The sequence below is a fragment of the Mixophyes fleayi genome, chromosome 11, assembly GCF_038048845.1.
Source record: "Mixophyes fleayi isolate aMixFle1 chromosome 11, aMixFle1.hap1, whole genome shotgun sequence".
Classification (NCBI taxonomy): domain Eukaryota; kingdom Metazoa; phylum Chordata; class Amphibia; order Anura; family Limnodynastidae; genus Mixophyes; species Mixophyes fleayi.
The window spans coordinates 4421255-4447607 of NC_134412.1; the positions used below are offsets into that span (position 1 = coordinate 4421255).

General features: G+C 46.3%; 1 protein-coding gene and 1 long non-coding RNA gene across 8 annotated transcripts in view; both read right to left on the reverse strand.

The window, feature by feature from the left end:
* Positions 1–2070: 2070 nt before the first annotated feature.
* The window catches only part of CAPZB (capping actin protein of muscle Z-line subunit beta), a 35071-nt gene continuing 10788 nt past the window's right edge, over positions 2071–26353 (reverse strand). Inside the window, exons 2-10 of one of the 2 annotated variants that reach the window (XM_075189978.1) lie at positions 18994–19083; positions 12994–13115; positions 11694–11807; positions 6065–6206; positions 5724–5840; positions 5520–5585; positions 4884–4960; positions 4628–4735; positions 2602–2732 (exon numbers count right to left, since the gene is read on the reverse strand). In XM_075189978.1, coding sequence (XP_075046079.1) covers positions 4633–4735; positions 4884–4960; positions 5520–5585; positions 5724–5840; positions 6065–6206; positions 11694–11807; positions 12994–13115; positions 18994–19083 — 831 coding nt within the window. In that variant the 3' untranslated portion in view covers positions 2602–2732; positions 4628–4632. Of the gene's footprint in view, positions 2733–4627; positions 4736–4883; positions 4961–5519; positions 5586–5723; positions 5841–6064; positions 6207–11693; positions 11808–12993; positions 13116–18993; positions 19084–26353 lie in introns of both variants that reach the window. The other variant, XM_075189979.1, reaches the window with a different exon arrangement.
* LOC142106926 (uncharacterized) lies at positions 6213–11646 on the reverse strand. Of its 6 annotated transcripts, none has more exons than XR_012679819.1 (4): positions 10900–11646; positions 10614–10852; positions 7853–10566; positions 6213–7794 (listed from the first exon to the last, which is right to left on the reverse strand). It is a non-coding gene; the product is annotated as an uncharacterized LOC142106926 (long non-coding RNA). The 6 variants fall into 6 exon arrangements; XR_012679816.1 differs by having other exon boundaries at positions 7853–8347; positions 8408–10566; positions 10614–11646; XR_012679820.1 differs by having other exon boundaries at positions 7853–8279; positions 8340–10566; positions 10614–11646.

The following is a 26353-nucleotide window of genomic DNA, read 5'->3' on the forward strand; positions in this document are numbered from 1 at the left end:
TAGTGATATCACTGGGGCACACCTCTTGGCCGTATCCTCACGCTATATGGCTGTCTGAGCGGTGTGTAGGGAACGCGCCCACTGCACAACCACATATGGAGTTACGGAACTGAAGGAGGGTCTTCAGAGAAGAGTAACATCTACTATCTAAAACAGACACAAACTACCCACCACCCCTCGGAGAAGACAAAGAACTGAAACGTCTCGTCTGTTAGATCCTCCACTACCCCTTCAATACAAAATCCCAACTTTCTTCCAGACCTTATATAATGGTTTCAAGTGCATGGTCGAGGTCAATGGATTAGTTCAGGTGGAGTCTATACATTGTCTCTTTATCCGACACTCTTACCTATAAATTAGTCACTGCTGTTAGGGGGGCTCTGCCTCATCTTTGCCCAAGGATTCAACTCCTTTTGAGACATTATGCACCTCGGAGACCCACCCGAAACATTATTGCATAAGGGGTGCCCAGCATTGTGGTCACTAAAGTTATCTACGAGGCGGATCTCCAAATATTAAACAAGAAAAAAAAAAATCTAATCTATGACAGCACATGAGAGTTGCTGCAGAGTACGGTGTCTTAGTGCTACTGATGTGGTGCAGAGATGTCTATAGATCTATCTGCTCATGGAATTAGATAACTGATCAGCCAGGTGGAGGGAGCCTGCGGCTCTACTCCACTTCTAGAGCCAGGCAGAGATTGCTGTGCTTTGTAGTTCTACAGCAGGAGAAGCTACAGGATAAACCATCACGTGTTTTCAGAACCACCTCTCTCCTGTGATGGAAACGGATATGGCATGATAAATGCAAAGAATATGATAATGGTCACACATGCAATCGGCATGTATGTATATATAGTCAGCAACGTCCAGAACATCCGTTATATATTAACATGCCTCGATTTGGCGATCACAGCAAGCGCGAGACGCTCCTGATACGTTTCATTCTCACGTTTATGCGATAATAAATATTTACTATGGTCTATCTCCTCATAGGTCCTCTGATATTAATATAATGTGATGATTTGTCAGTTCACTCTCTGTCTATTTATACATAGTATTTATATATACACAACGTATGTAGACATTTACCTTCTCTTACACTTGTTATTCCCCGTTTGGTGACTGTTTCAGGACAAGCTTTATAAATCAGTTTTTCTATCTTTGAATTGCTTTAGGAACTATAATCCGCCCACATTGAAATGTACATTTTCCTGATGGAAAGTTAGGGGATTTCTTGTCCTTTTACCCCATTTTGTGATCTAATCCAAAGTTGGGTTTTCCCAGAGGTCTATGATCAGTCCAGGCACGTTACTTCCTTGTTAGGTGAATAAATCTGCCTTTGTATGTTATTGTAGAATATTTAAAGAATATCTGACATGGAGGATAGTCACAGTAGTGAACAAGTCAAGAGCCGGCCAGCGCGATCTAGAAGCCGTCGCGCTCTATTAGGGAGCCTGGGAGGCCCTCCGACATTGACCTCAGTAGAAAGGACCAGGGACTTATTCTATAACATCGTGCCATCACTAGATTGTAAGCTCTTATGAACAAGGCACTCATATTCCACTCTTCTCTCCCATTTCCCACCTCATCGCCAACACACATTATACTTTTGATTCTGTTCCCACTCTTTGGCACTTTGTGGCCCCTTATAACTAAAAGTAAATTTTATGTGCAGAAGCACGCCGTAACCCACAGCGACCAATCAGCTGTGTGCTTTAATTTTCCAACCTGCACTAGAAAGATGACGCGTGGAATCTGATTGGTTGCTGTGCATCACAATTACTGTATTAAACAACCACTGCAGTATAACCATGTCATTCTGCCTCTATCCTGAGCCACGGATCTTAACGTGTCTGCTCACAGAGTGTATTAAAGTCTGCATATGCTCCACACCTTACTTGAGACCTCAGCGTTTAAAGGGCGCGGATCTGATAACCGCTCTTCAGCTGCCCTAAGAATAACTACGTTCTAGGGGTATCGGCTGTTCGTACTGCCCAGCGCGTCGGTGTAGGACTAGGTCGCTAGATGCCGGGGCTCAGCCATGTACGGAGCGGACAGCCCAGCCGGATATTTAGAACCATTTTATTGTTAGTACAGGAAGGCTCATATAGAAGACTTAAAGCTTTACAAAAAATATATATATAACAAAACAAAAAAAAGGAAAAAAAAAAAACATACCCTAAGCATTCCCAGACAGTCACCAAAAAAAAATAAAAAAAAATTGGGGGGCAAAAAGAGTCAGAGGGATCCGGTGATCAAAATATCAAGTCTTTTCTTCCACCCTCAAAAGTCGATTAAAAGGACCCATCTATTCTCCGATAGGAGGCGGCCAATGCGGCGTAGTAGTAGGGGGGGCAGTATAGAGTAACACAGGGGGGCCAGGCAGGGGGGTTCAGGAGAGGGTTAGCACAAAAAGTGAGGCGAGGGGCAGGGAGGGTGATGCTGGAGTAAGAGACCCCCAGACTGAGAAAGATTCAGACAGCTTTATTTAATAGGAGCGGGCTGTGTTGAACGGCTATGTACGTGATGCAGACGGACTTAAACATACAAAAAAAAAAATGGGGCCATGACTGATGGGTTTTGGGCGAGACCTTGTAAGAAATGAAAAGGGGGTGCGGGTCAGGGGGAGGGGGGAACAACATCTAACTTTGCTGCTTCTTCTTCAGAGCCTCCACCAAGTCAATCTTCAAAGCCTCCTGTTTTGATTTGTCTGCAAACGTCTGAACGGATCTGGATGGAGAGAGAGAGAGAGAGACTGAGTGAGTAAGAGATCCAGGCACAGAGAGAGACTGAGTGAGTAAGAGATCCAGGCACAAAGAGAGACTGAGTGAGTAAGAGATCCAGGCACAAAGAGAGACTGAGTGAGTAAGAGATCCAGGCACAGAGAGAGACTGAGTGAGTAAGAGATCCAGGCACAGAGAGACTGAGTGAGTAAGAGATCCAGTGTGTACAATACTGGCAGGGCATACACCGGTTCTCCCACTCCTGGGGACAGTGGCACCCAGAGAACGACCTGTACAGTGTAACTGAACCTAGACACAAGCGGATCCAGGTCTACCGTCATCTCGTAACTGTCAGAACCATGTGAAAATCCTCATTACCTAAAGGAACTTAAGCTATGTCACACTGTATGAACACTTACGTTATGAAGGTCTTGGCTCCATATCTACAACAGGATGATGTGTGAAATGTGCCCCCTCCCTGATAACTGTTTTTTTTTAAAATCTGTTACGTTACAGATATCTTAGGCCTGGAATTTGTGACTGTTTCCTATAATGACCATCGAGGGATCAGGACCTTTACAAATCTCTGTCACACCTATAGAATCACAGCCAAGCTTATACCTAGAGGATAACTCCTGGATACTTACTCTCTAAGTGAAATGTGTTTGTTTTATAATAATGCGATATGTACCCTACTCCTCAGTAATACAAACACATCTCTCTACTCATTGGGGTAAATCATATCTACGCTGCAAAACCTCTGGGACAGAGATCACAGACACAAGCTGAACCCCCCCTAATGCATATAACATAGAAGGGTGCGGCACAGTGTTATGTAATTGGGATAACTGGATAAGGAAACCTCGTTACCAGTCATTGTTACTGGTTTAATATGCAGAGAGGGAACACCTCGGGGTGCAGTAATACACTGCACATCATAAATCTGATACCAGGGGCTCATTCTTTAGGATTATCCTACTGCCCATCGTACAGGTCGTCAGCCCCTGAAGCTTACACACACGTTACACTTAGTATCCAATCTGTCCTCTGATGGCCACATATTCTAACCAGCAGAGGTCTTCTGACCAACATGTCCCATCAATTCCAGATTAATAGGTAGAGGGTTGTACTGGGGCCACCTAATTAGAGCACATCCATTAGCAGTAATTAGAGATACAGTGATTAGATGAAGCTTTCTAGGCTCAGTTATCTACTCTTCCAACGTTGCACGGTTGGCTACAAATAAACATTAGGATAACATGAGAGCACCTAGAACTACATCTCCCCCTCCTCCTTGTATTAATGTATCACACTGCAGAACACGTGTAAGTCTTCCCCCATACACGTTGTTAGATTGCATGCCTTTCAGTACACTCCACGGCAGGGTTAGTCATTCCATGCAGCCAGCACCCAGCCGAGCCATCTCGGGTTCCCAGCCTCCCTTAACATCTGTGAATGAACCTCTATTGACCCGGATACAATGCAGAGAGTACGCATCCGACACTTGTCAGGAAAGAGAGCTGCAAGCTGCCATGTAATGCATAGCAGATCCCGCAAGCGGCAAATACTAACAGCAATTCTACTTGGAGAGCGGACAATGGTCTTGGAGTGTAGAATATTGTGCAGATGACCTAGGGCATTCATCTCCAGGCCTGGGATACGGACATGCCATATGTTACATTACAAGACCTCACTCTAGGACGAGACGGGCACCTAAGCAGCTGGCACGGTGGAAACCACATGCACCAACATGGAAACGCCAGTGCCGCCGGAGCTGAAGGCAGCCATGCAGTACACACAGCACTGTTGTGAGGGGGGTTCTCCCACGCGCACACCATGCAGACACCACCAGCCTGCATCAGGAGAGTGGTGGAGGGCTTCACACGCAGGAGTAGTGGGTACCTGGACTAGTTATCTGGCTGCAGGTAGATCTGGCGTTGCGTCAGCACCTGAGACAGCTCCCTCTGGAGTTGTCTAAACTTAACGTTGTCTGGTATAGCGTCTATTGATCTACACAGAGGAATCCGGAAAGGAGGAGAGAAAGGTGAGAAGTGGGTATCAGACGAGGACAGAACACAGGACGGGCGGAGGGAGACGTGACAGTGGATTCAGGACGTAGGAGACGGAGTACCGGACCGGGAACTGCACAGAGTATTACCTGAGCCCGTTGACTATGTCCTTGGTTTTCCCAAAGTAGATCTCATTAAGAGTGCTCCGAATTTTATTCTCCATGTCCTAAAATTAAAAAACAAAAATGAAATTACAAAAGGAAGTCAGGATCCCGGCGACACCGGGAAAACTGAAAAATCGGAACAGAAACAATACCAAGGTCTTATTCTGCGCAGGAAGTAGTAACTCCAGAATCTAATTGTTACAAGCCACCTAAATCTAGGCGTGCCCCTCCGTCCTCTCTCTGAACGCTGTACGTCTACAATCACGTTCTCTTTCTACACAGATGAGACATTACAGCCACACTAATTTTAAACACAATCAATATTACTTAATCCTCACTCGTTAATCCTTTTAAGTTGCATGTTCCTGGCACATCTGCCGGATAAAGGAGTGCCAGGGCCCCCTGTGGGGCACATTACACCACCAAACCGGCTTTTGAATTTCCTATGGGTTTTGGTCTTCCTAAGGGAGCAAGACCAACTCCAGTTAAAGAACACATTCAACTTATCTTAACCCTGTGCGATATAAAACGAGCGCTCCAGCAGCCTGTGTGTCTCTATGGACGGTTAATAAGTATATTATTGCAACAAGGACAGATGCATATCTGGCAACGTGAACTAACCTCTACCAGCCGTCCAATATTTGCTATGTGCGGGGAAGAGTCGCTCACAGTCTCGTCCTTCTCCATCTGAAAGGGATCCCAATAAGAAGCATAATTGAATAGTGAGTCGTGGTGGTGGTGGTGGTGGTGGGGGGGGGGGCAATATCAATCCAGGACGGGGACAAAATTACATAAATAACTGCCCCTAATTTACATATTTCGTACCTGCCGGGTGAGACTTCCACCTAGGTTCATTGTCCCTGATCCAGTCTTGTTCGTCTGCAGCCACAGCATCACAGTAGAGGTCAGTTTATAATGGGCAGTGCGGCCACTCGACTTCTCCTGCAACCACAGAAATAAGAGACCTGTTGGTGGAACTATATTAAACACCTGCAAACTAGATGCTGGAATATCACCGCCGTGGGCCAGCCTAATCAGCACCGCGTAAGAGAGGTAGGGGTGGAAATGGCTGGACCTGTACAGAATTCACCAATATCCAGAATCCTGAATAGACCCCGTTTAACCGGGTGCTGTTACAGCTTTTGGCCTCAAGGGGGAGCCATTACCTGCACTTCCACCACGTGGATGGAGTCCCAGCAGCCTTTGATCTTCTTGGAGCCATCGCCAGCTTTTTTGATAAGGATCACTCCGGCAAAGCCGTGGTCCAGATCCCAGAGGTACACGGAGGATACACCTCCTTCAAAATACCTGGGGACGGAACAGTTTCATATAAGAAATTAGCACAGATAAAAAAAAAAAGAAATAAAAAAAAATAGACAACACTGTGCTGAAATTACACGGACGGTCGTCACACAGATCTGGCCGTGGATGAAGCAAAGAATCCACGTAGTGGAGCAATCACCACAATGCACCAAGAATAAACACTGCACCAAGAATAATGTACAATACACAAATGTATCAAGCACAGAATTATAACTGAATTGAAATAAAAGTCTGTTGATCAGGGGACAAATAAGGACAATCCCCTGAGCTACACTGGATGCAGCTATGCTCTACCACCAATCCAACAGGAATCTGATATAACGGAGGCTTGTGATGTCACTAGTTCTAGGGAGCCAATAGGCTGCCTTCTGATGAAGATTGGTTTAGCCCAAACAATGGCTGCCCCCATCGGGTGGGACAGAAACCCAGTAGTATGAAAGTGTCTTCTCTTGTTATTCTGCTAATGAGGACAGGATTATCAGGAAGTATATAGCTAAACTTAATGGATTTAATATATTTTTCAACCTAGTGATAGGGCTGGTACACAGTCTGGGACATGTTATCCCCCCCCCTCCGACAATATATAGACATATAAAAGTAGGGACAACTGTCTTTTAGCCGATGACAAAGGCAACAGTACAGTTGTAGTGATTGACCTGGTCACTCAGTGTCCGTATAGTTAGTACGTTCTATGCAGGACATGCGCCTGAATCCCCTTTGCTGCCAGAGGGACCTTCACGGTGTTAAACGTCTAGAGCAGTGATGAATGAACCCCAAAGTGTGGGCACAGGGTGTGGCGCAGCCTCCCCCGTACATGCCGCTCACAGCAGGAACGGCTGCAGACGTCGCTTTACCTACAAAAGCAGCTTTCCATCACTCGGAAGAACATGAAACAAACAGGCCGGGCGAGGGGGGCCAGGGGGGGGGGGGGGGGGGAGCTGCAGGTTTGATGTGGTTGAGCCTGATGAGTTTTTACATAACAGCTTTTGTGGGTATTTGAAGAATGTGCTAAATCGATGTTTGAAACCACACAAAGCCCCTGGAGAGCGACAGGTCTGCCAGACCTAACAGTTACCACATGGTAAGGCCGGCACGGCGCTCGCTGTACCCCTTACAGGGCGGGAGGGCTGCACTTCTGGCCCGCGCACATCAAGGGGTTTATAAGACAAGAACTGATCACTTAACTCTATCTGTACCGTACTGTGGCACACAGAATACACAGTGTTTAAATGGTGTGATGCCCTTCTGACACAAAACAACTAAACTACTGCTCTGCCTAGAACGAGAGAAGCCCAGCACCCTGCTGCACTATCCATCCCCAACTCTACTAATCAACTAATCTACTGCTCTGCCTATAGTGAGAGAAGCCCAGCACCCTGCTGCACTATCCATCCTCAACTCTACTAATCAACTAATCTACTGCTCTGCCTAGAACGAGAGAAGCCCAGCACCCTGCCCGCACTATCCATCCTCAACTCTACTAATCAACTAATCTACTGCTCTGCCTATAGTGAGAGAAGCCCAGCACCCTACTGCACTATCCATCCTCAGCTCTACTAATCAACTGCTCTGCCTATAGCGAGAAGCCCAGCACCCTGCTGCACTATCCATCCTCAGCTCTACTAATCAACTGCTCTGCCTATAGCGAGAGAAGCCCAGCACCCTGCCCGCACTATCCATCCTCAACTCTACTAATCAACTAAACTACTGCTCTGCCTATAGTGAGAGAAGTCCAGCACCCTGCTGCACTATCCATCCTCAGCTCTACTAATCAACTGCTCTGCCTATAGCGAGAGAAGCCCAGCACCCTGCCCGCACTATCCATCCTCAAGTAAACTACTGTTCTGCCTATAGCGAGAAGCCCAGCACCCTGCTGCACTATCCATCCTCAACTATACTAATCAACTGCTCTGCCTATAGTGAGAGAAGCCCAGCACCCTGCTGCACTATCCATCCTCAACTATACTAATCAACTAATCTACTGCTCTGCCTATAGTGAGAGAAGCCCAGCACCCTGCTGCACTATCCATCCTCAGCTCTACTAATCAACTGCTCTGCCTATAGTGAGAGAAGCCCAGCACCCTGCTGCACTATCCATCCTCAGCTCTACTAATCAACTGCTCTGCCTATAGTGAGAGAAGCCCAGCACCCTGCTGCACTATCCATCCTCAACTATACTAATCAACTGCTCTGCCTATAGCGAGAGAAGCCCAGCACCCTGCCCGCACTATCCATCCTCAACTCTACTAATCAACTAAACTACTGCTCTGCCTATAGCAAGAGAAGCCCAGCACCCTGCTCACACTAACCGTCCCACACTTTACTAACCAAGTCTACACCAGGGATACCAGGCCTTTTCACCTACAGCCCCAGGCCGCCAACACGCCATTGTTCTGGGGCTCCAAGTGTCACTGCGTCATTGATCATGGGCCCCAAAGGGGTGGTTCACAATAAAATATACAGGATATTCTGACCATTAGTTTTACATGCCCACTTGGAGGGAAGGGACACAATGGTTGACCAAAGCTATTTCTAGCTGCAGTATATATGTACTCAACCATGTTCTTGATCATGCACCCCAATACCATCCTTTAAACTTCTGCACCCCAACATCTGTTCTGTCCATCATTACACAATCAATACCCCATACATCTCAGGGTCTAACTCTACCATACAACGCTCTCTGTCTATTACACAGCCCCACTGTCTGTGACCTCATTCAGCAGCTTCCAACTGTGTGTCCAGAAACATTCTGTAAATAGTAATATGACTAATGGTGAAGTATCTAACAGGAAATCACAGTTCAGAACCGCAGGAGAGGAGAGGTTCTGTCACCATGACAAATAAACACCATCATTACAACACAAAGGTTATGAGCAGGTAACGCGTTCAGTTCACAGACAGACTATCTGCAGCTCGCCAGTTGTGTGGAACTACAAGCCCCAGCATGCTCTGCCAGTCATAGGATGGGGCTCGAAATACATGCTGAGATTGGCAGTGTCACTACAGCTGGAAATCATGCTGGGACTGATAGTTCCACGTTGGCTCCAGCTATTAAACGCTTCCTAAGATAGAAACTGCAACTCCCTTCCAGAGTAAGCCAGGCAGGACTTTTACTAACCACTGTATAATTGCCACGCCCAAAATGGCGCTGCTACCAGGTATTTGGGAGAAACTCTATCCAGATTGCACAGGTGCAGTGTGCATGACATGCCAAGGTTGTCATGTCAGAGCGGGATGCACGCCAGCTACATCTGCATATCCCAACAAGACTGAAACACGAGCAGGATACAGCATCTCCAGCTCACACCGAGCCAAACCCTCGCACATCCTCTGCACTGCCTGGGGACAGAGCACAATACAGCGGCTGCAAGACGTGTACCTACAGATTATATACATCCCACCCCTGTCCCTGTGAACATCTGTAATATGTAGAAATGTATATAGAGCTCCTTGCATATACTGCAACACATCCACAGGAGGCCTCGGACATCTCCTGTATACAGGGAGATCAAAGGAAGAAAAGAAAGGCAGCCTATCAATGCACTCGGAACCAATGACATCATTAACAATGCAGCCTATCAATGCACTAGGAACCAATGACATCATTAACAATGCAGCCTATCATTTCACAAGGAAGCAGTGACATCAGAGACCATAGTCTATCCATTCACTAGGAAGTCATTGGTTTCTACTTAATGGATAAGTAGAACGAAAGGAAACACTGATGACATCTAGGGTGCGGCTATGTGGGGCTACAGGTCGTATTTATAGGATGTTATTCATAATAAGACATCATGTCATTTGGTGGAGGGGCTGATAATGCCACATTTTGTTAAAAGTTATAAAATATTGTATTTTTTTGAACCTTAAGTTTCAGTGCATCTTATGGTAAAGATAGATTTGAAACATATATATATTTTATATGTCTGTATATCTGAAAATAAACACATTTGTCTACTCCCCTGTATGAGAGAATAGGAGGCTGCATCCAGTGGGCGATACCCCCCCATTCCTCCTCTCACCTTACCGGAAACCATTCCTCCCCATTCCTCCTCTAACCTTACCGGAAACCATTCCTCCTCTCACCTTACCGGAAACCATTCCTCCCCATTCCTCCTCTAACCTTACCGGAAACCATTCCTCCTCTCACCTTACCGGAAACCATTCCCCCCCATTCCTCCTCTAACCTTACCGGAAACCATTCCTCCTCTCACCTTACCAGAAACCATTCCTCCCCATTCCTCCTCTCACCTTACCGGAAACCATTCCCCCCCATTCCTCCTCTCACCTTACCGGAAACCATTCCTCCTCTCACCTTACCGGAAACCATTCCTCCCCATTCCTCCTCTCACCTTAACGGAAACCATTCCCCCCCATTCCTCCTCTAACCTTACCGGAAACCATTCCTCCCCATTCCTCCTCTCACCTTACCAGAAACCATTCCTCCCCATTCCTCCTCTAACCTTACCGGAAACCATTCCTCCCCATTCCTCCTCTCACCTTAACGGAAACCATTCCCCCCCATTCCTCCTCTAACCTTACCGGAAACCATTCCTCCCCATTCCTCCTCTCACCTTACCGGAAACCATTCCTCCCCTCACCTTACCGGAAACCATTCCTCCCCATTCCTCCTCTCACCTTACCAGAAACCATTCCTCCCCATTCCTCCTCTCACCTTACCGGAAACCATTCCTCCCCATTCCTCCTCTCACCTTACCAGAAACCAATACTTTGAAATAATTTAAGGAAGAAACGTTATTTTTCCACCAATTTTAAGTAAAACTGTTTATTATTTGTTTCAGCTTGCTGGAGTATCTAATACACGTTCACAGGACCCTCTGTATTACGATGCCAGACCTGAAATCCTCTTTCTACAATATCACAAGTCACAGAACCAACTATTAATGAATCTAATTCACAGATGGACAGAACTAAAGGTCCGACCTCGGGGCCATACATATCCAACAGTGTTAAATGTCTCGGCATGTACCATTGCCATCTCATAGCAGGGGAGAGACACCACACACACACACACACACACACACACACACACTCACTCAGTCAGACACGGCCCATTCCTAACCACAGGTTGTGTTCACATCTCCATAGGAAACAAGAAAATAGAATTAGACCCGAACCCCGGCCAGCTCCCCGGGGCTCAACACTCCGCTCTCACACTCTGCCCAGGCAGCTGGAGAAACGCTTCTCCAACGTGTGATGCAGAGACCGCACTCATCGATGAGAGCCATGACCTCATCATTACATCACACTGTCTGCGTTGTGTCCAATGCTCATCGTTGTAGGTTGCCCTGGTGCACAAGTTCAAAACAAAGGAATCTGGAGTTAATCATCATCCCACACACTAAGCTCCGCTTTTATAAAACACAGACCCTACAGCTGCTCTCCAAACCCCCCCCCCCCTCCTGCATCCCCCTGCCCGAAAGAAATAGAGAGAGGAGGATAACCCACAGGTCTCTGTACTGGTCGAAGGCATTGTTGGCTTCCACCTCCAGCTTACGCAAGCGAGCGGATGGCATGGCTCCATCTTCCAAGGGTGGGTCGTACTTATTGCTCCACGGTGACCTGTTGGGAGCAGAAGAGGCACTTACAGTTATTGGAGGTCGATGGTGCACATAGGATGAGATTTAAGCTACGACCTGTTGTTACACGAGATATTTCACCACTACGTGGATTTAATATGGAGTTTGTAGAAGACTTAAAAGATGACCAAGTCCCTGATGATCCTGTTTCTCCTAATAGGGAACTATCTGTAAACTATAAGCCTGTTAGGAGCCAGTAAGAGAAGAACACACAATGTGTAGGGGCTTATATGGTCACTATAGACATATCGGGCTTCGTGGCTTGTGTGCAAAATAATAACTTTGGCCGGACATCTCCTTTTAGCTGGCCACTCATGTACTGGTATGGTCGGCTGCTATGGTAGCAGATTGGTCACTGCAGACCCACATTGGCACAAGCAAATTCAGTAGATGACCAGGCAAAGTTAGGGCAGGGGCACAGCCGATCTCTACTGTGATCCCATCATTCAGCCCAATGACTGGGCTGCAACCCATGTGACCAGGTTACGTCTAATGAAATCAGATGCCCATCTGAGCTACATACAACAGGGCTGGACTCTACTTTCCATAATTATTAAAATAAGAGATTTGACAATGAATTTGTATTAAAAAGGGGAGAAAACAAAAATGTAATGTTAGACAATAAGATTTTTATTATGTGCATTTGATTATGGTCAGACCATAGAATATATTTATTCTTCTAAACCTTTTACATAACAGGCGCATAGAAGATGAAGTGGGCAGAACAAACCGTAGCCAATCAGAGCGCTAACAAGCCAACAGCAGCAGAGTGTATTTCTACAAACTCAATTCCTGTGTGCAGGTAGACTGAAGTGGGAGGGGCCTGGCAAACACACAGCCAATCAGAGCACCTGAATGCTAACAGCAGCACAGAGCAGTGATGAGGCTCCTGTCACAGATACACTAATGATATGGAATGAAGGTCACGCCTCGAACATATACATTTGGGTGGTTTGGATTTACAATCAGTGTTTGTCCTTATACTCCACCAAAGAGAACCGTCACCAATCAAAATTCTTCATTGCAGGAGAAGAGGAGCAGCAACACAAATGAATAGGATGGTAATTAATCACAACATAATAAATTGATGCACTTTTATGAATGCTAACTTCCATAATAGTATGCATAATGTATATGTTGCTATGTGAGTCATACAAAGGCTTGTTTACCTGTAGGAATCGCCATCTCTGTTATAATCACACAGCAAGTAGTCTTTCCCCACCACCTTGTCTCGAGCGATCTTCAGAGGCTGGTCCACCGAGGACAGAAGGTCTTCACATAGACTGGGTACCTGAGCAAACACAAAGATACGGATGACCTCCCCAGGTCTGAGAAAGCAAATAGCTGGACCCCTGCTTGACCTCACTACCTAGTATAAGTTTTATATTTGCAGATGGCGAAATCGCAATTTTTAACAGAAATATGCAACACATCAATATATATCCACGTTGGCTGCTTTAAAACGAGCAACTGATAATACCTCAGTCTACATCTGGTCCCTTTGCATGTTACAGAACGGTGTGACCAGGAAGAACACCTGACCTCTGTTTGCAGCAGCTGTCAAGCGATCCTTATCCCGCCAACATTACACTAACATTTACACTAGCACACGTGTGCGCAACTAAACGGTCACAACCTCCAGGAGAGAAGAATCACACACGTTTCCATACGTGATTAATTGAATAAACAAAGAGTGCAGTGAATGATAGCTGGTTATTTTATTTCCAAACTAAATCAGAGAGAATAGGCAGAGAAGATGGACGTTTACCGCCCCTTATACTGCTGCAGAAAGAGGACGCAGCACCCCTCTAACTTCCTCCAGCTCCCAATAAAACAGGAATGCAGAGAGCGAAGCAAGAGCCAAGAGCCCGCTCACATTCCTCTGCTCCAAGTCCCATCTAGGGCAGATGCTTAATTAGCACAGTCTGGGAAAGGAGTGGCCTGCGGTTAACCCTTTAAGGTCACAGAGAGGCAGAACAAACAGACAAGGCTAATTACGAGGGGATCATTAATCTGGTGTATAAACCACCAGCCTCCCTGTACCAGTCCGCCATACAGACACGGCTGCGGCACTTTAAACCAGGCCTGGCCAACCTGTAGCTCTCCAGTTGTGAAACTACAAGTCCCAGCATACCTTGCCAGCTACTGGCTGGCTGTCTACTGGCAAAGCATGCTGGGGCTTGTAGTTTCACAACACCTGGAGAGGCACAGGTTGGCCAGGCCTAGTTTAATCCATCAGATTTGCTGCCTGTGTTATTTAAATGTCTCCACCGGTTACACGTGGACATGGGAAGCACCCTGAGGAAGCTGGTAAATGTGACCCAAGGCTAACGGACCACAGCCAGCACTCGTGCAACACGGCTTGGCAGTGTGAGCACAAGTCGCTTACAAGTAAACCTAATTACTACAAATAAGAGCCTCTCCCTCGGCCCAATGACAAGAGCAGAATTTCTTGACAACTGCTGCAAACCGCGATCATCAGTTAATGCCCCACATTGAAGACGGCAAGTAGAGGGAGCTTTAGGAAATAAGGTAACGTACCTGAATACAACTCTCCTATGAAGATGACCACATATACTATTATTTTATTTTTATTTATTTATTTATTTATTGCTAAGAAAAAATATCTTTATTAGGATAAAAAAGATGGTCTTTTAGCGAAATAATTAAAAACTTGGGTGAATGGTTGTGTGTACCAAATAAACATGGTAAAAATGCTGTTACAAAAGTAGTGAAAGAACTACTACACCGCCCCACTGCGCTCCAACAACACCGGATCCATGATGAGCTGCACGGACCACCCCAAACACACGTCGGCATGCTGGTCCCTGCCACCAACAAACCCGACCCTTCCCACCAACAAACCCGACCCTTCCCACCACACAGGTCTACATAAGCAGCAGGACACCATGCACCCACCCACACCACCATGCATCTCCTCCCGATTCTCACCCCACCACATCGCTATAGCACTATACAGGTTCATTTGGAACCATCATTTATCTGGGTAATAGTGTTCAATCTATCAATCTATGCAACAGCATTGGGGAGTTGGTTGTGAATGAACGTGATTGCATCAAGATATGTGCACAATAAGTCACAAGTGAAGTTCTTAGCACTACCCCTAGGAGCGATACAGTGAGACAAAAATCGAGAGGAGACACACAGCGCCCCACCGCCCACACAGCAAGAACGGCCAAGTTCACCAATAGGAGAGACCAACACACGTCCAATGCAATCCGCACAGCTCACCACAAATCCAGCGACCACCAGAACACAGCGAGACAGCACAGCAGCCCCCCCACCACCCCCTTTTTTTTTTTTTTATAATTTTTTTTATTAGAAACATCTTTTCCCATAGAAAATGCATTACAGAATCTCGAGAGGTTAAACAGAAATAAATAACACGTGTTTACATACAACAGGTTCTCTCGCACTTGGGAGATAAATGTATATTTATCTATCCAATACTGCAAAGATGTTATTTTAACTTTTCAAGTTTGAAGGGTATAAAGGGTGGGGGAGGGGGTTATACAGGGACCAAAGGGAGGGACGGGGGGGGTGTAAATGATATACGCATCCAGTAAGAGAACAAGTATGCTTGCTTAGGAGTATCTTTCCATGTCTAGATTCCATTAGATCTGGAGTGGAGAATGATTGTGATATATGGCCCATGGGGTCCAAATTTTGTAGAAGGAGACGGAAACATATACTATTATTATAAAAGAAGTTTCCCTCTTTTGGACAACCCCCCACCTTTATTTCCACCTGAACGTTTAGCTGACACTGCAAATCTACGCTCATCTTCAGATAATAATTTAGGCATAAAGGGGGGGTATAGATATTCATACTACATACGATTTACAAGGGCACACAGAAGACTGGTGAGAGGAAGCAGAACGGATAGATATTGGGGGCATATTCAATTAGCCGCGTACAACAACATCAAAGGGGGGGGGGGGCGAAGGGAAAACCGCGATGTCGCAGTAACGTGACGCACCTTCGGGTCTCTTCCAGAGGCATGTGGAATAATTGAATATGCCCCTCTTTACAAACTGTATTTAAAGTCACGTAGAAACATTATCTCGCTTTCTGAAATATATTACTGATTGACCAACTTTAAATTTAATTTTAAAGAGATTTCCGTGTAATGGAAACTTTCAGAAGCTTTCATCTTAAACCCGTACAGACCGACCACAATGATCGCTCGCAGCGGAAGAGACGGAATACTGTGGTGCCATGTGCTGCTCTCGGATAGAAGAGGGATCCTACGCTTGGGTGGGCTGCGCGGCACGGACAACGGGTCCTGTGTGGGGGGTGTAGATAGATCGGCTATCCGCATTCAGAGGATGGGTGGTAAAGAGTTTGGAAGTCTCTCGATGGTGTTGGGGAGGGGAACGGAACAATGAAACTTCAGAAAAGTCTTCAGGGGACATTCAAGGAGGTTGAACACAAAGAGAAGACAAATTGAAAGAAGTTAATGAGATCCTGATAGCCGTCGGTGGAACAAGGTTTCTCTTGTCGTACCTGGACCCACGGCCCTCCCCAGCCTCACTCAACCTGGTATCTGCACAAACTTAATTAAACTTAACCACTTGCACACCGACCGTACAAGACTGTCGCCTTTGTCCGCTCAGAAACCAGATACCAGCCGCGATGGCCAGCTGGGCCGCAGACCAAGAGGGAAATGAAAGCATCCAGCCCGTCATGGGCTGACAGGTGGGAAGTGGAGAGGAGGTTAAAACATGTCTCTGTGTATCACCTTACCCATCGCCCCAGAGATTCCTTTCAATGGCTCAACTCCTACAACATTTAAGTACGGTATTAACGTATGAAGAGCATTTGTGAAACCGGATCCTCTTCTTCCTACAGGACAGAAGCTTCTAAAAGGTTCTACGTGGGGGTAGATCGGCCCACGAGACAAGCCGGCCAGGATGGATAGGCTGGTGGATACCCCGGGGTGAGCACGGGCCTGGGGGTAATCAGTGAGTGCAATTCCCAAAGTATGGGAATCTAAGGAAACAATTGAGCTCTAGAGGGTAAATAAAATATCCACTAAAGACCGACAAGTGTGATCACAGCAAAGAAAATCTCCAAAAAACCTGCACAGCAGCACTTCTAATACCCAACAAAGGGCAGTTTGTGGTAAAGGACAATTTAATATTTTGTAGTCCTTACGTTAATTCATGTGGTCCCTCTTCTGAGGGTCCCATCTTCTGCACTGTAGGGGTCATAAAACAAATCTTTCCACAACAAGGGAGGGTAATTTGGAGTAAGCAGTAAAGAGAGCCCTATACTGTCCCATCACCCGACCACAGACACCCATTGCAGTAATGATCTGTGCTCGGACTATGAACATCCGTGGCCTTAGTGAAGCTACGACATGAACAGGAGGTGGTGTTAAATAGGGCCTATCTCCAGGAGAGGGTCACCCACAGCCAGGGGCAGCAATGGAAAGGGGGTTATAGTTTGTACATTTTTCCAGCCCTGAAAAATTCTCGTTATGTCCAGAAATTTGCCTGTTACATGCACCATCTGTGCAGCTGGGCTCACCAGCATCCCGTTCCCCCGACCTACTACTAAAACCATATTCTGCCAGGAGATTGTCTTCATGGGCAGCATTACTCAGTCCCTCTACTATAATCACCGGTCCTCATGACTCATGTGACCACTTGTAGGTCTAGATAAGAAAGCAGCCAGCCCCCCCCTCCCCCGGGATTAATGCCACAATCCCCGGCCTCATTAATAAGATATGAATGAGTGAGCGGACTCAGGATCTGTCTGTCTCCGATCACGTTCTTTCCAAGACTCACCGGATCACAAGACGCCTGACTGACAGGACTGCTAATGTGATGTAATTATCTGAGCGGAGGACAGGACAGTGGCCATGGGAGAGGAGAGGCCGGGGGGGGGGGGCTCCGCTAATGAGGCTGGAGTTACATGTCCTACTGTGCGGTGTCCCCATCCCCCTATATCCCGCATAGTATAACTTCTCCTCTCACTACAAGTCCCTGCCTTGTGGGGGCAGAACAGAGTATACTGGTGCTGCTAATACACCAAACCTAGCAGTACAGAGACTAATGGGGTCAGTGACTGCAAACTGCAAGGTTCAAAACTAGGGTGAGGGGAGGCCAGCGGCCGGGTACAAGGACACCGAGAGGGGAGGTCAGTAGCCGGGTACAAGGACACCGAGAGGGGAGGTCAGCAGCCGGGTACAAGGACACAGAGAGGGGAGGTCAGTAGCCGGGTACAAGGACACAGAGAGGGGAGGTCAGTAGCCGGGTACAAGGACACAGAGAGGGGAGGTCAGTAGCCGGGTACTAGGACACCGAGAGGGGAGGTCAGTAGCCGGGTACTAGGACACAGAGAGGGGAGGTCAGTAGCCGGGTACTAGGACACCGAGAGGGGAGGTCAGTAGCCGGGTAAAGAGCACCGAGAGGGGAGGTCAGTAGCCGGGTAAAGGACAGGGTGAGGGGAGGTCAGCGGCCAGGTAAAGGACAGGGTGAGGTGAGGTCAGCGGCCAGGTAAAGGACAGGGTGAGGGGAGGTCAGCGGCCAGGTAAAGGACAGGGTGAGGGGAGGTCAGCGGCCAGGTAAAGGACAGGGTGAGGGGAGGTCAGCGGCCAGGTAAAGGACAGGGTGAGGGGAGGTCAGCGGCCAGGTAAAGGACAGGGTGAGGGGAGGTCAGCGGCCAGGTAAAGGACAGGGTGAGGGGAGGTCAGCGGCCAGGTAAAGGACAGGGTGAGGGGAGGTCAGCGGCCAGGTAAAGGACAGGGTGAGGGGAGGTCAGCGGCCAGGTAAAGGACAGGGTGAGGGGAGGTCAGCGGCCAGGTAAAGGACAGGGTGAGGGGAGGTCAGCGGCCAGGTAAAGGACAGGGTGAGGGGAGGTCAGCGGCCAGGTAAAGGACAGGGTGAGGGGAGGTCAGCGGCCAGGTAAAGGACAGGGTGAGGGGAGGTCAGCGGCCAGGTAAAGGACAGGGTGAGGGGAGGTCAGCGGCCAGGTAAAGGACAGGGTGAGGGGAGGTCAGCGGCCAGGTAAAGGACAGGGTGAGGGGAGGTCAGCGGCCAGGTAAAGGACAGGGTGAGGGGAGGTCAGCGGCCAGGTAAAGGACAGGGTGAGGGGAGGTCAGCGGCCAGGTAAAGGACAGGGTGAGGGGAGGTCTTACTTACCAGGTCAATGAGGTCACTGAGGTTTTTCTCAATCTGTTGGGGAGGGAGACGCCTCATTAAATCCAAGGCACAATCCAGCTGCTGATCACTCTGTAACAGACAGACAAACAAACACAAAGTCATTAATCACCCGATCATCAAATAAAAAACAGCCTCTTCCCAGGAGATCCAGAAAACATGCACTGCTACAGGGGCTGAGAAGAGTGGTCCATTCCCCCCTGAACAATTATATATATTGCAGGGCTGGCCAACCTGTGGCTCTCCAGTTGTTATGAAACTACAAGCCCCAGCATGCTTTGCTAGCAGACAGACAGACAGTAGCTGGCAGGGCATGCTGGTACTTGTAGTTTCACAACATCTGGAAAGCCACAGGTTGGCCAGGCCTGATACACTGCACATAACTGAGCACAGAAGTCACTCTTATCGCTTCTTTACTTCATTTTGGAAATATTTTGTTTTCTCTGTGTATAGTCTGAAATAAATGAAACAGTTTGGTGGTTTTGCATTATCCTTTAAAAGGAAAAAGGTTGAGGCTAAATACAAAAATTAAAACTGAAAAAAAGGCAGATTTGTAATAATTGACAGCAGAAAACCTGATTAGGTTTTCTATAGTGAACATAATCCCATTATATAATAAACATTAGTGTATGAAAACAGGCCGCAAGCCCAATCCTCCACCCCATCTGCACAGTTCTTCCTAATCTATTCTATTTGGCCTCTTTGGCCAAATTATTTCATTACGGACCCTTTAGGACTGCAAATCTGATAATAGCTTTGTGTGTTTTATATAAGAACAATAAAAGATGTCACTATCACATCTTCCAACAGGGGGAGCTAGTTTCTTCCTAGAGGGCTGCACAGAGATGATTGGGCCATTTTTGAGTCTGCACTTCATCTAGATCAGTATATGAGCTGGCAGGGCTTACCCGGAGACCTGCCAAATGCACACCCTGATGTATTTGCACACTATGGCTGGCTGGCAGTGCTCATGCAGTTTAATGGAGCATTTACACTTGGATGCTTTTAAGTTCTTTGTCTGAATCTGCTCCACTCACAAAAGCCATAACTTCTATCTGGAGAAAGGAGAAGTACTTTACGTCAGAACTAGCGTGCGATCTCATCCAATGGATCACGTACACAGTGCAATGCACACAGCAGGCTCTATACACCAGCGTGCAAAGCTAATGCTGAACTAACATGGGTACCACCTCAGCACGGTATACCCAGTACTGTAAGCAACATCGCTGAGGATGAGGCCCTTTACTTACGATGCAGCACACATTTTTACTGTGGTCCTTTTTTAATCTGAAAACCTTTAAAAATGCCCATCTATAACCAGATGCCCCCAACATTTACCCTGCTTTCACTACAAACTATTATGCAATTATTTTATTTCTCACAATCCCTGGCCATGCACAAATCAACTTATATCCCTAGGACACAATCAAACATACAAGTCACAGAGCTTGGAACGGTTTCTGGACCTCATGTAGATTCCCGGGACTGCGAGTGAGCGCTGGTGCACAAAGGGTTTAAGGTAGATCAGGAAATACATTACAGTGTCCCATAAAATGAGGAAACATCATAATAAAAGCTGTATAAATGTTATTTCTGTATCCCAAGGGCCCAGAGCAGATCATGTCAGGCTGGAAGTGACTATATAGCTGCTCCGATAGGAGAGCGTGGGAAAGCAAACAGTTCAGAACTCGGAAAGACTCCTAATGGAAGACAATCGCGGGGTAAATGATTCACTATGATACTGCATAATCATCTGAAAGACCAGTTAAAGCTATAGGCTTGTGTCATGGCAAGGGTTAACTAGAGGAACAGAAGATCCATCCGTACAGTCACCAGCTGCCAATCAAGTGCCTTTGTCACAATTAGTAAAACAAACACACAAAAATAACACTTGTAAAACTGGATCCAACACGTACCATGATTCTGCCACAAACCATACAGCTATGTCTCCCAGTACCACAGTACGGAGAGGGGCTTGTTACTACAAGACTGAAATATGTAGGACACCCTGTGGCCTTGAGCAGCACTTTGAAGTGTGTGTGTACAGGAAGGCAGGAGCTGTAGGCTGGGTGTTCTCCATCTGATAACAATACCACAAACATAGAACAGGCCAAGACTGCAAGTCACCAACGTGCTGCCCCCATATACACAGGCTGCGCAGTGGACACATGGTGGCAGTGTAACTAGAGGGTGAAAAATGACAGTAACAACCACACAAGATGCTCTTTCAGCAGCTCCATAAATAGAAAGCACAGCGGACGTTAAGGAACCAGCACTAACAATGCCGCTGTGACATCACTAGACTGCGCATCCACTATGCGGCATTGTGCTCACCCATTCCAGGCGTGTCACATCACTACACTGAAATGTTTGGGAATCCGTGTATTGCACGGTATGGTATAAGATTATGGAGGATGCGGCTGAGGCTGCCCTTTGCTACAGTCCAGTGATCCGCTCACATCGGCCACTTTCCAGCGGCTGGAATGAAGGCACCTCTGGGCAAAGTAGACTGGCACACTTGGCATCAGTCAGCCCATGTACTGCGCCCTGGGGATACTTTCTGATGTTATCAGGAATATATACCATGGCCAGTATCACGGGCATAAAACTCACCCTGTTCTACATGGGCATAACCTTCATACTGAGAGCTGGCAAAGCATACAACCACAAGGGGTAATAGGCTAATGTTCACTGCCACATACAACCACAAGGGGTAACCCATTAGTACACACTACAATACATGGCTACAGCATACAACCACCAGTATTACTACATATTACCACTGCCACACATACATTAATACACATCACTGCAAGTAATACATTAAACATCACTGTAACAAGTAATAGAAGTCTTAAAGACGTTGGGCGCAATGTCTTGGCTGTAGCGATAGGTCAGCCATGGCACCGTACAACTCATACCTCCGAAACTCTAATCATTCTGTCCCCCGTAATGGTGAGGACTATTCATAAGAAAACATTCCCCTGATTAGTAATAGAATTTTCTGGGGTTATCTAGCAGCTGAAAGCAAATGAACAGATAAGTGTGGATGAGCCCTAAAACATGAGGCTGCGTGTGAATATAATCGCCAACTAGCAGATTTAATACACTGAGCTGCTTACTCTGGATATCACTGTAATAGATGGTACCGCTCATGTCTAATGCTGCCTGACAAGTGCAGGGCGTGAGACTGGCCGTGCACAAGGATGTATATAAAGGACTGGAGGGGAGATGTGCAGCTGGCGCAGGTTATGTCCGAGCACCAGGGGAGACCAGCGCCTCATCCGCGTGCACAGAGTGATTACACCACCACTGTTTATCTTACTAACGGGATGTTTACATCTCCAAAGCATCATTTTTCTCCCCTTGTTAAAGGCAGAGAGGAAATCTGATTTCCTTTTATCTGCTGCCAAAAATCCCATCCGTGATGAGGTCGGCTGGACGCCTTGCTGCGAGCAATATGCGCCTTGTTCTGCACTCTGGCTGGATGCGCTTTCTTCTGTCAGCAGCTGGGAACCATTTGACAGCGACGCCACCCCCATCCCCCCATGTCCCGCTGAGAGACAGCACCAGCACTCCCTGCATAACAGGAGAGGAGATTCTGTGTGCAAACAGCACAAGAAAAAATTATGTATCTGATCAATCTAATCAGACAGATCATTCTCTTGTCTAGTCCTTAACTCCCATCCCACCTGCTCAATAATCCACAAAGTTTTGTGACAATTTCCCATCCAACAGGTTGATATCAGGAATCCCTGTTCAATATATTTATATAGCGCCAACACATTCCATAACGCTTTACAATATTTGGAACAAACACAGTAATAAAACAATATTGGGTATTACAGATAGATAGGCAAGAGGGCCTTGCTCACAATCTATAGGGCAGTAGGAGGTGGATACATAAGTACATATTGGTGCCATCAGATTGTTGTAGGAGTAAGTACTTAGTGGCTCTATGATCCAGTCACCTGGCAATGTAGGTTTCGGATCAGTAGCTTGTTTGGGTATAAAGAGAAATAATGTCAAGTTTTGTGTGAACTGTGTGGGGGTAATTGTAGAAACTAGAGGAGTTAACAAGAATTTTTGGGAATTTGAGATGAAACTGAAAATAAGAGCTTTGAGGGAACAGTAAGGATTTGAGGCTTGTTATATGAGGGACGGAATCACAGAGTAGGTGCAGTCCCAAAAAAGTCCCATTAGCGGGAATGGGAGCCCTTAACAAGTGTGGATGAGAGACACAGATATTGGGCAGAACGGAGGTGTTCAGATGGGAGGTATGAGATACATGTTGGTGCAGTTTAGTTACGGTCTTTGTATAGGGACTGGCCGGCCAAAACAGGAGAGGAACATTTTGTGAGTGCAACTCTAGACCCCCCAAACCCAGTCCTCAGGGACCCCTAACAGTGCAGGTTTTCCAGGTCACAAGTGACATAATTAGAACGACCTGTGTACCTGTTACAATGTATCAGTCAGTAATGACTACACCTGTGCTCCAGCAGAGATATGGAAATCATGCTCTGTTAGTGGTACCGGAGGAATAGGTTTGGGAAACCCTGGTCTAGACAATGTATTCAGAATAGATTGTAGGGGTAAAAGGGGAAGATCACTAAGGAGGGTATTGCAATAATTAATGCGGGAGGAGTACATGAATTAAAGTTCTTGCAGTAAGTGATCATCGGGTGCGCTGCACCTTTAAGAACTGGCCATTTACAGTAAACATATGTGATTCATCAGGCAATGTCCAACGTGGAGAACTTGGCTAGAACACAGCTCTCTACAGAAGAGGTGGAACAGTCTGGAGACTACAAGGTCTAACGCTACATTAGGAGAAACAGCGTGAAATGAGATATTCAGAACATTAAGTCCCTTGAAGAAATAAAATCTACGTACACCTCCCAGAATGAGCCAAGAGCAAGAAGACCGAGTGCTTAAATAAACGTCCACAGGAGATCTATAGGTGAAGGACTTTGCATTAGAGCAACGTAAAGTGGTTCAATTACATTAATAAAATATTATCTATATGGAACTGTGTTTGTTTGGCTGAGACATAAAACCAGTTCAGTGCAAATTCCACATAGAACCATTACTGTGGCGGTTACAGGTACAACAGAGGACGCAGGTTCTGGGAGCCAGGGATGGGACACGTTCGGTATCACAGCTACCTGCTGACCCGTCCTACAGCCTAGATCTATCCAGATTGATGGCGTTCAGCTGCTTCCTGTTTAACACTTGGAAGACTGACAAGACAGCCTGGAACCAGCACCGATGACAGGAATTCAGACTCCTACCTTTCTGGGAAGATGGAGCATTAGCTGTCACAGGAAGAGAACACCACATGCATTAACTCCAAGCGTTACAGTAACACTCTGCGGCTCTTGCTAGGAAGAGAGAGATTCTCAGCTCTTCTACACCGGGCCGAGGAAACCTAATGACGGCTGTAATACCAACATATAGACCCATCTATACACACAGGGAGCGCAGGGAAGTGCAGACCACAATGTCACAGTTTTAGCCTCTGATGAAGATATAAGAAGTAACATTTCATATAACTTTTTTGCCACTTTCCTGCCAATGTAAAGAAGAAAAAATATCCAATTAAAAAAATGACTGGTGCTGGATAACTTCTGGGAGTACGCAGCAGATACACATCACCTGACTGGCGGATGATCGTTTGCCGTCTTTAGATCTGGCGTTTTTAAAACATTTGTCTACGGTCACAGAAGACACCATGGATCACAAACTTTTCACTTGTAAAATGAGAGGGAGGAGCCATCTTTCTTTTCACCCTACTAATATGATCAATGGCACTTCCCTCATTAGCATACTGGTGCCCCTGGCATAAGGCACTAAATCTAACCTAACAAATGTTTTAGTTTTTTTTAATACTGGGGAAAAAAGAAAATTAAATGCAGTAGTGTTTTTGTAATACGCTGCCAGCACGATAGTCTGGTAGTTTTCCTATAACACCAAATCAATGTAAATTCATGGTGGCGGCAGCTCTGCGCTGAATCCCCGCACGAGCTGTGCGCTCCTGGATTCCAGATCAGCTACAGCTCAATCTACTTGTAGAAGGCAATACGAGCAGACATTCCTTCAGGGTATAAGCCTTTTACCTCTGTTCACTAATCCGTTCCCTCCACGCTTTATGTCTTCCTTATGTGCACAGTCCAGAAACCACCTCCCGTCTTCCTAAAAAAATTTCTAAACAGTTCTGTAACCGGCCACGTTTTAAGGACATCTGGAGGTCAAAGAGAGGTTTTTGTACCATTCCCAAACATGTACTTCATGGACGAATGTGACAGAAGGACGGACAATGAACCTCTAAAACAGAGCGACTGCCAAGACATTACTCACACAGTACTGCACTCTGCTTCAGAGAAGCCACCATTCCATATCTGAATAAGCAAAGGGTGGAGTGCAAACATTGGGGAGATATTAAAGAGTGACTTGTTGCTTCATGTGATAGTAATTTCTTTGATCTTCTGCAAAAGTTCCATTTACTGGGTGGATCTATATAGTATAGGTAACACTTCCTTAGAATGTGGAATCCTCAAGTCTTCTGGCTGATAAATAGACATGTGGTCTTCTCAGGAACCCTTCTTTGACAATAGTTGGTAACTGCGCCTCAAGTCTGGATTTGTGGGTTCCCTGCGCTGGGATAGGTAGGCAAGCAGTCTTTTCATTTATTAGATTAGGTTAATAAAATACAGGAACAATTTGCAGAGTCTAGCAACGTCTCTATGTCAGTACAAGTTTAGGGTCAGCAATGGGAGTATGCATGTAGTCAGTGTACAGTAAAGGCGTTCCACGTTAAGCGCACCCAGTAGCCTCCTGCATGTTTTCACTTGCACCAGCTACAGGTCTGATGTAAGTGCAGAGTGATAATGACGACGACTGTGTATGTATGATAGAACATAGATTGTAAGCTTGCGAGCAGCCTTCTCACCTCTTGTCTGTTTTACCCAGTTTGTTTATTAGTTTACTGTGTTTGTCCATAATTGTAAAGTGTTACGGAATATGTTGGCGCTATATAAATAAATGATGATGATGATGATGATGTGTCTGCAATCAGGAGTAACTGTACAAACGTACACACTAATAACATCCTGATAAATGTATTTCATTGGGGGGAAAAAAACAACCCTTTTTTATGTATTTTCATTAATGACTATATTATTAACAGGTGACAATAACTGAACACTTTTGGACTTATCCAGCAGGGTGTTACGTCTGTCTCAATGCGTCAGAACACACCTAGACCTGCATTGAATGCAGACAAGCGTGTGCCTGTTTTACATGCATTTTTAGAGAAAAAATGCACAATACGTTCATTTTGCTT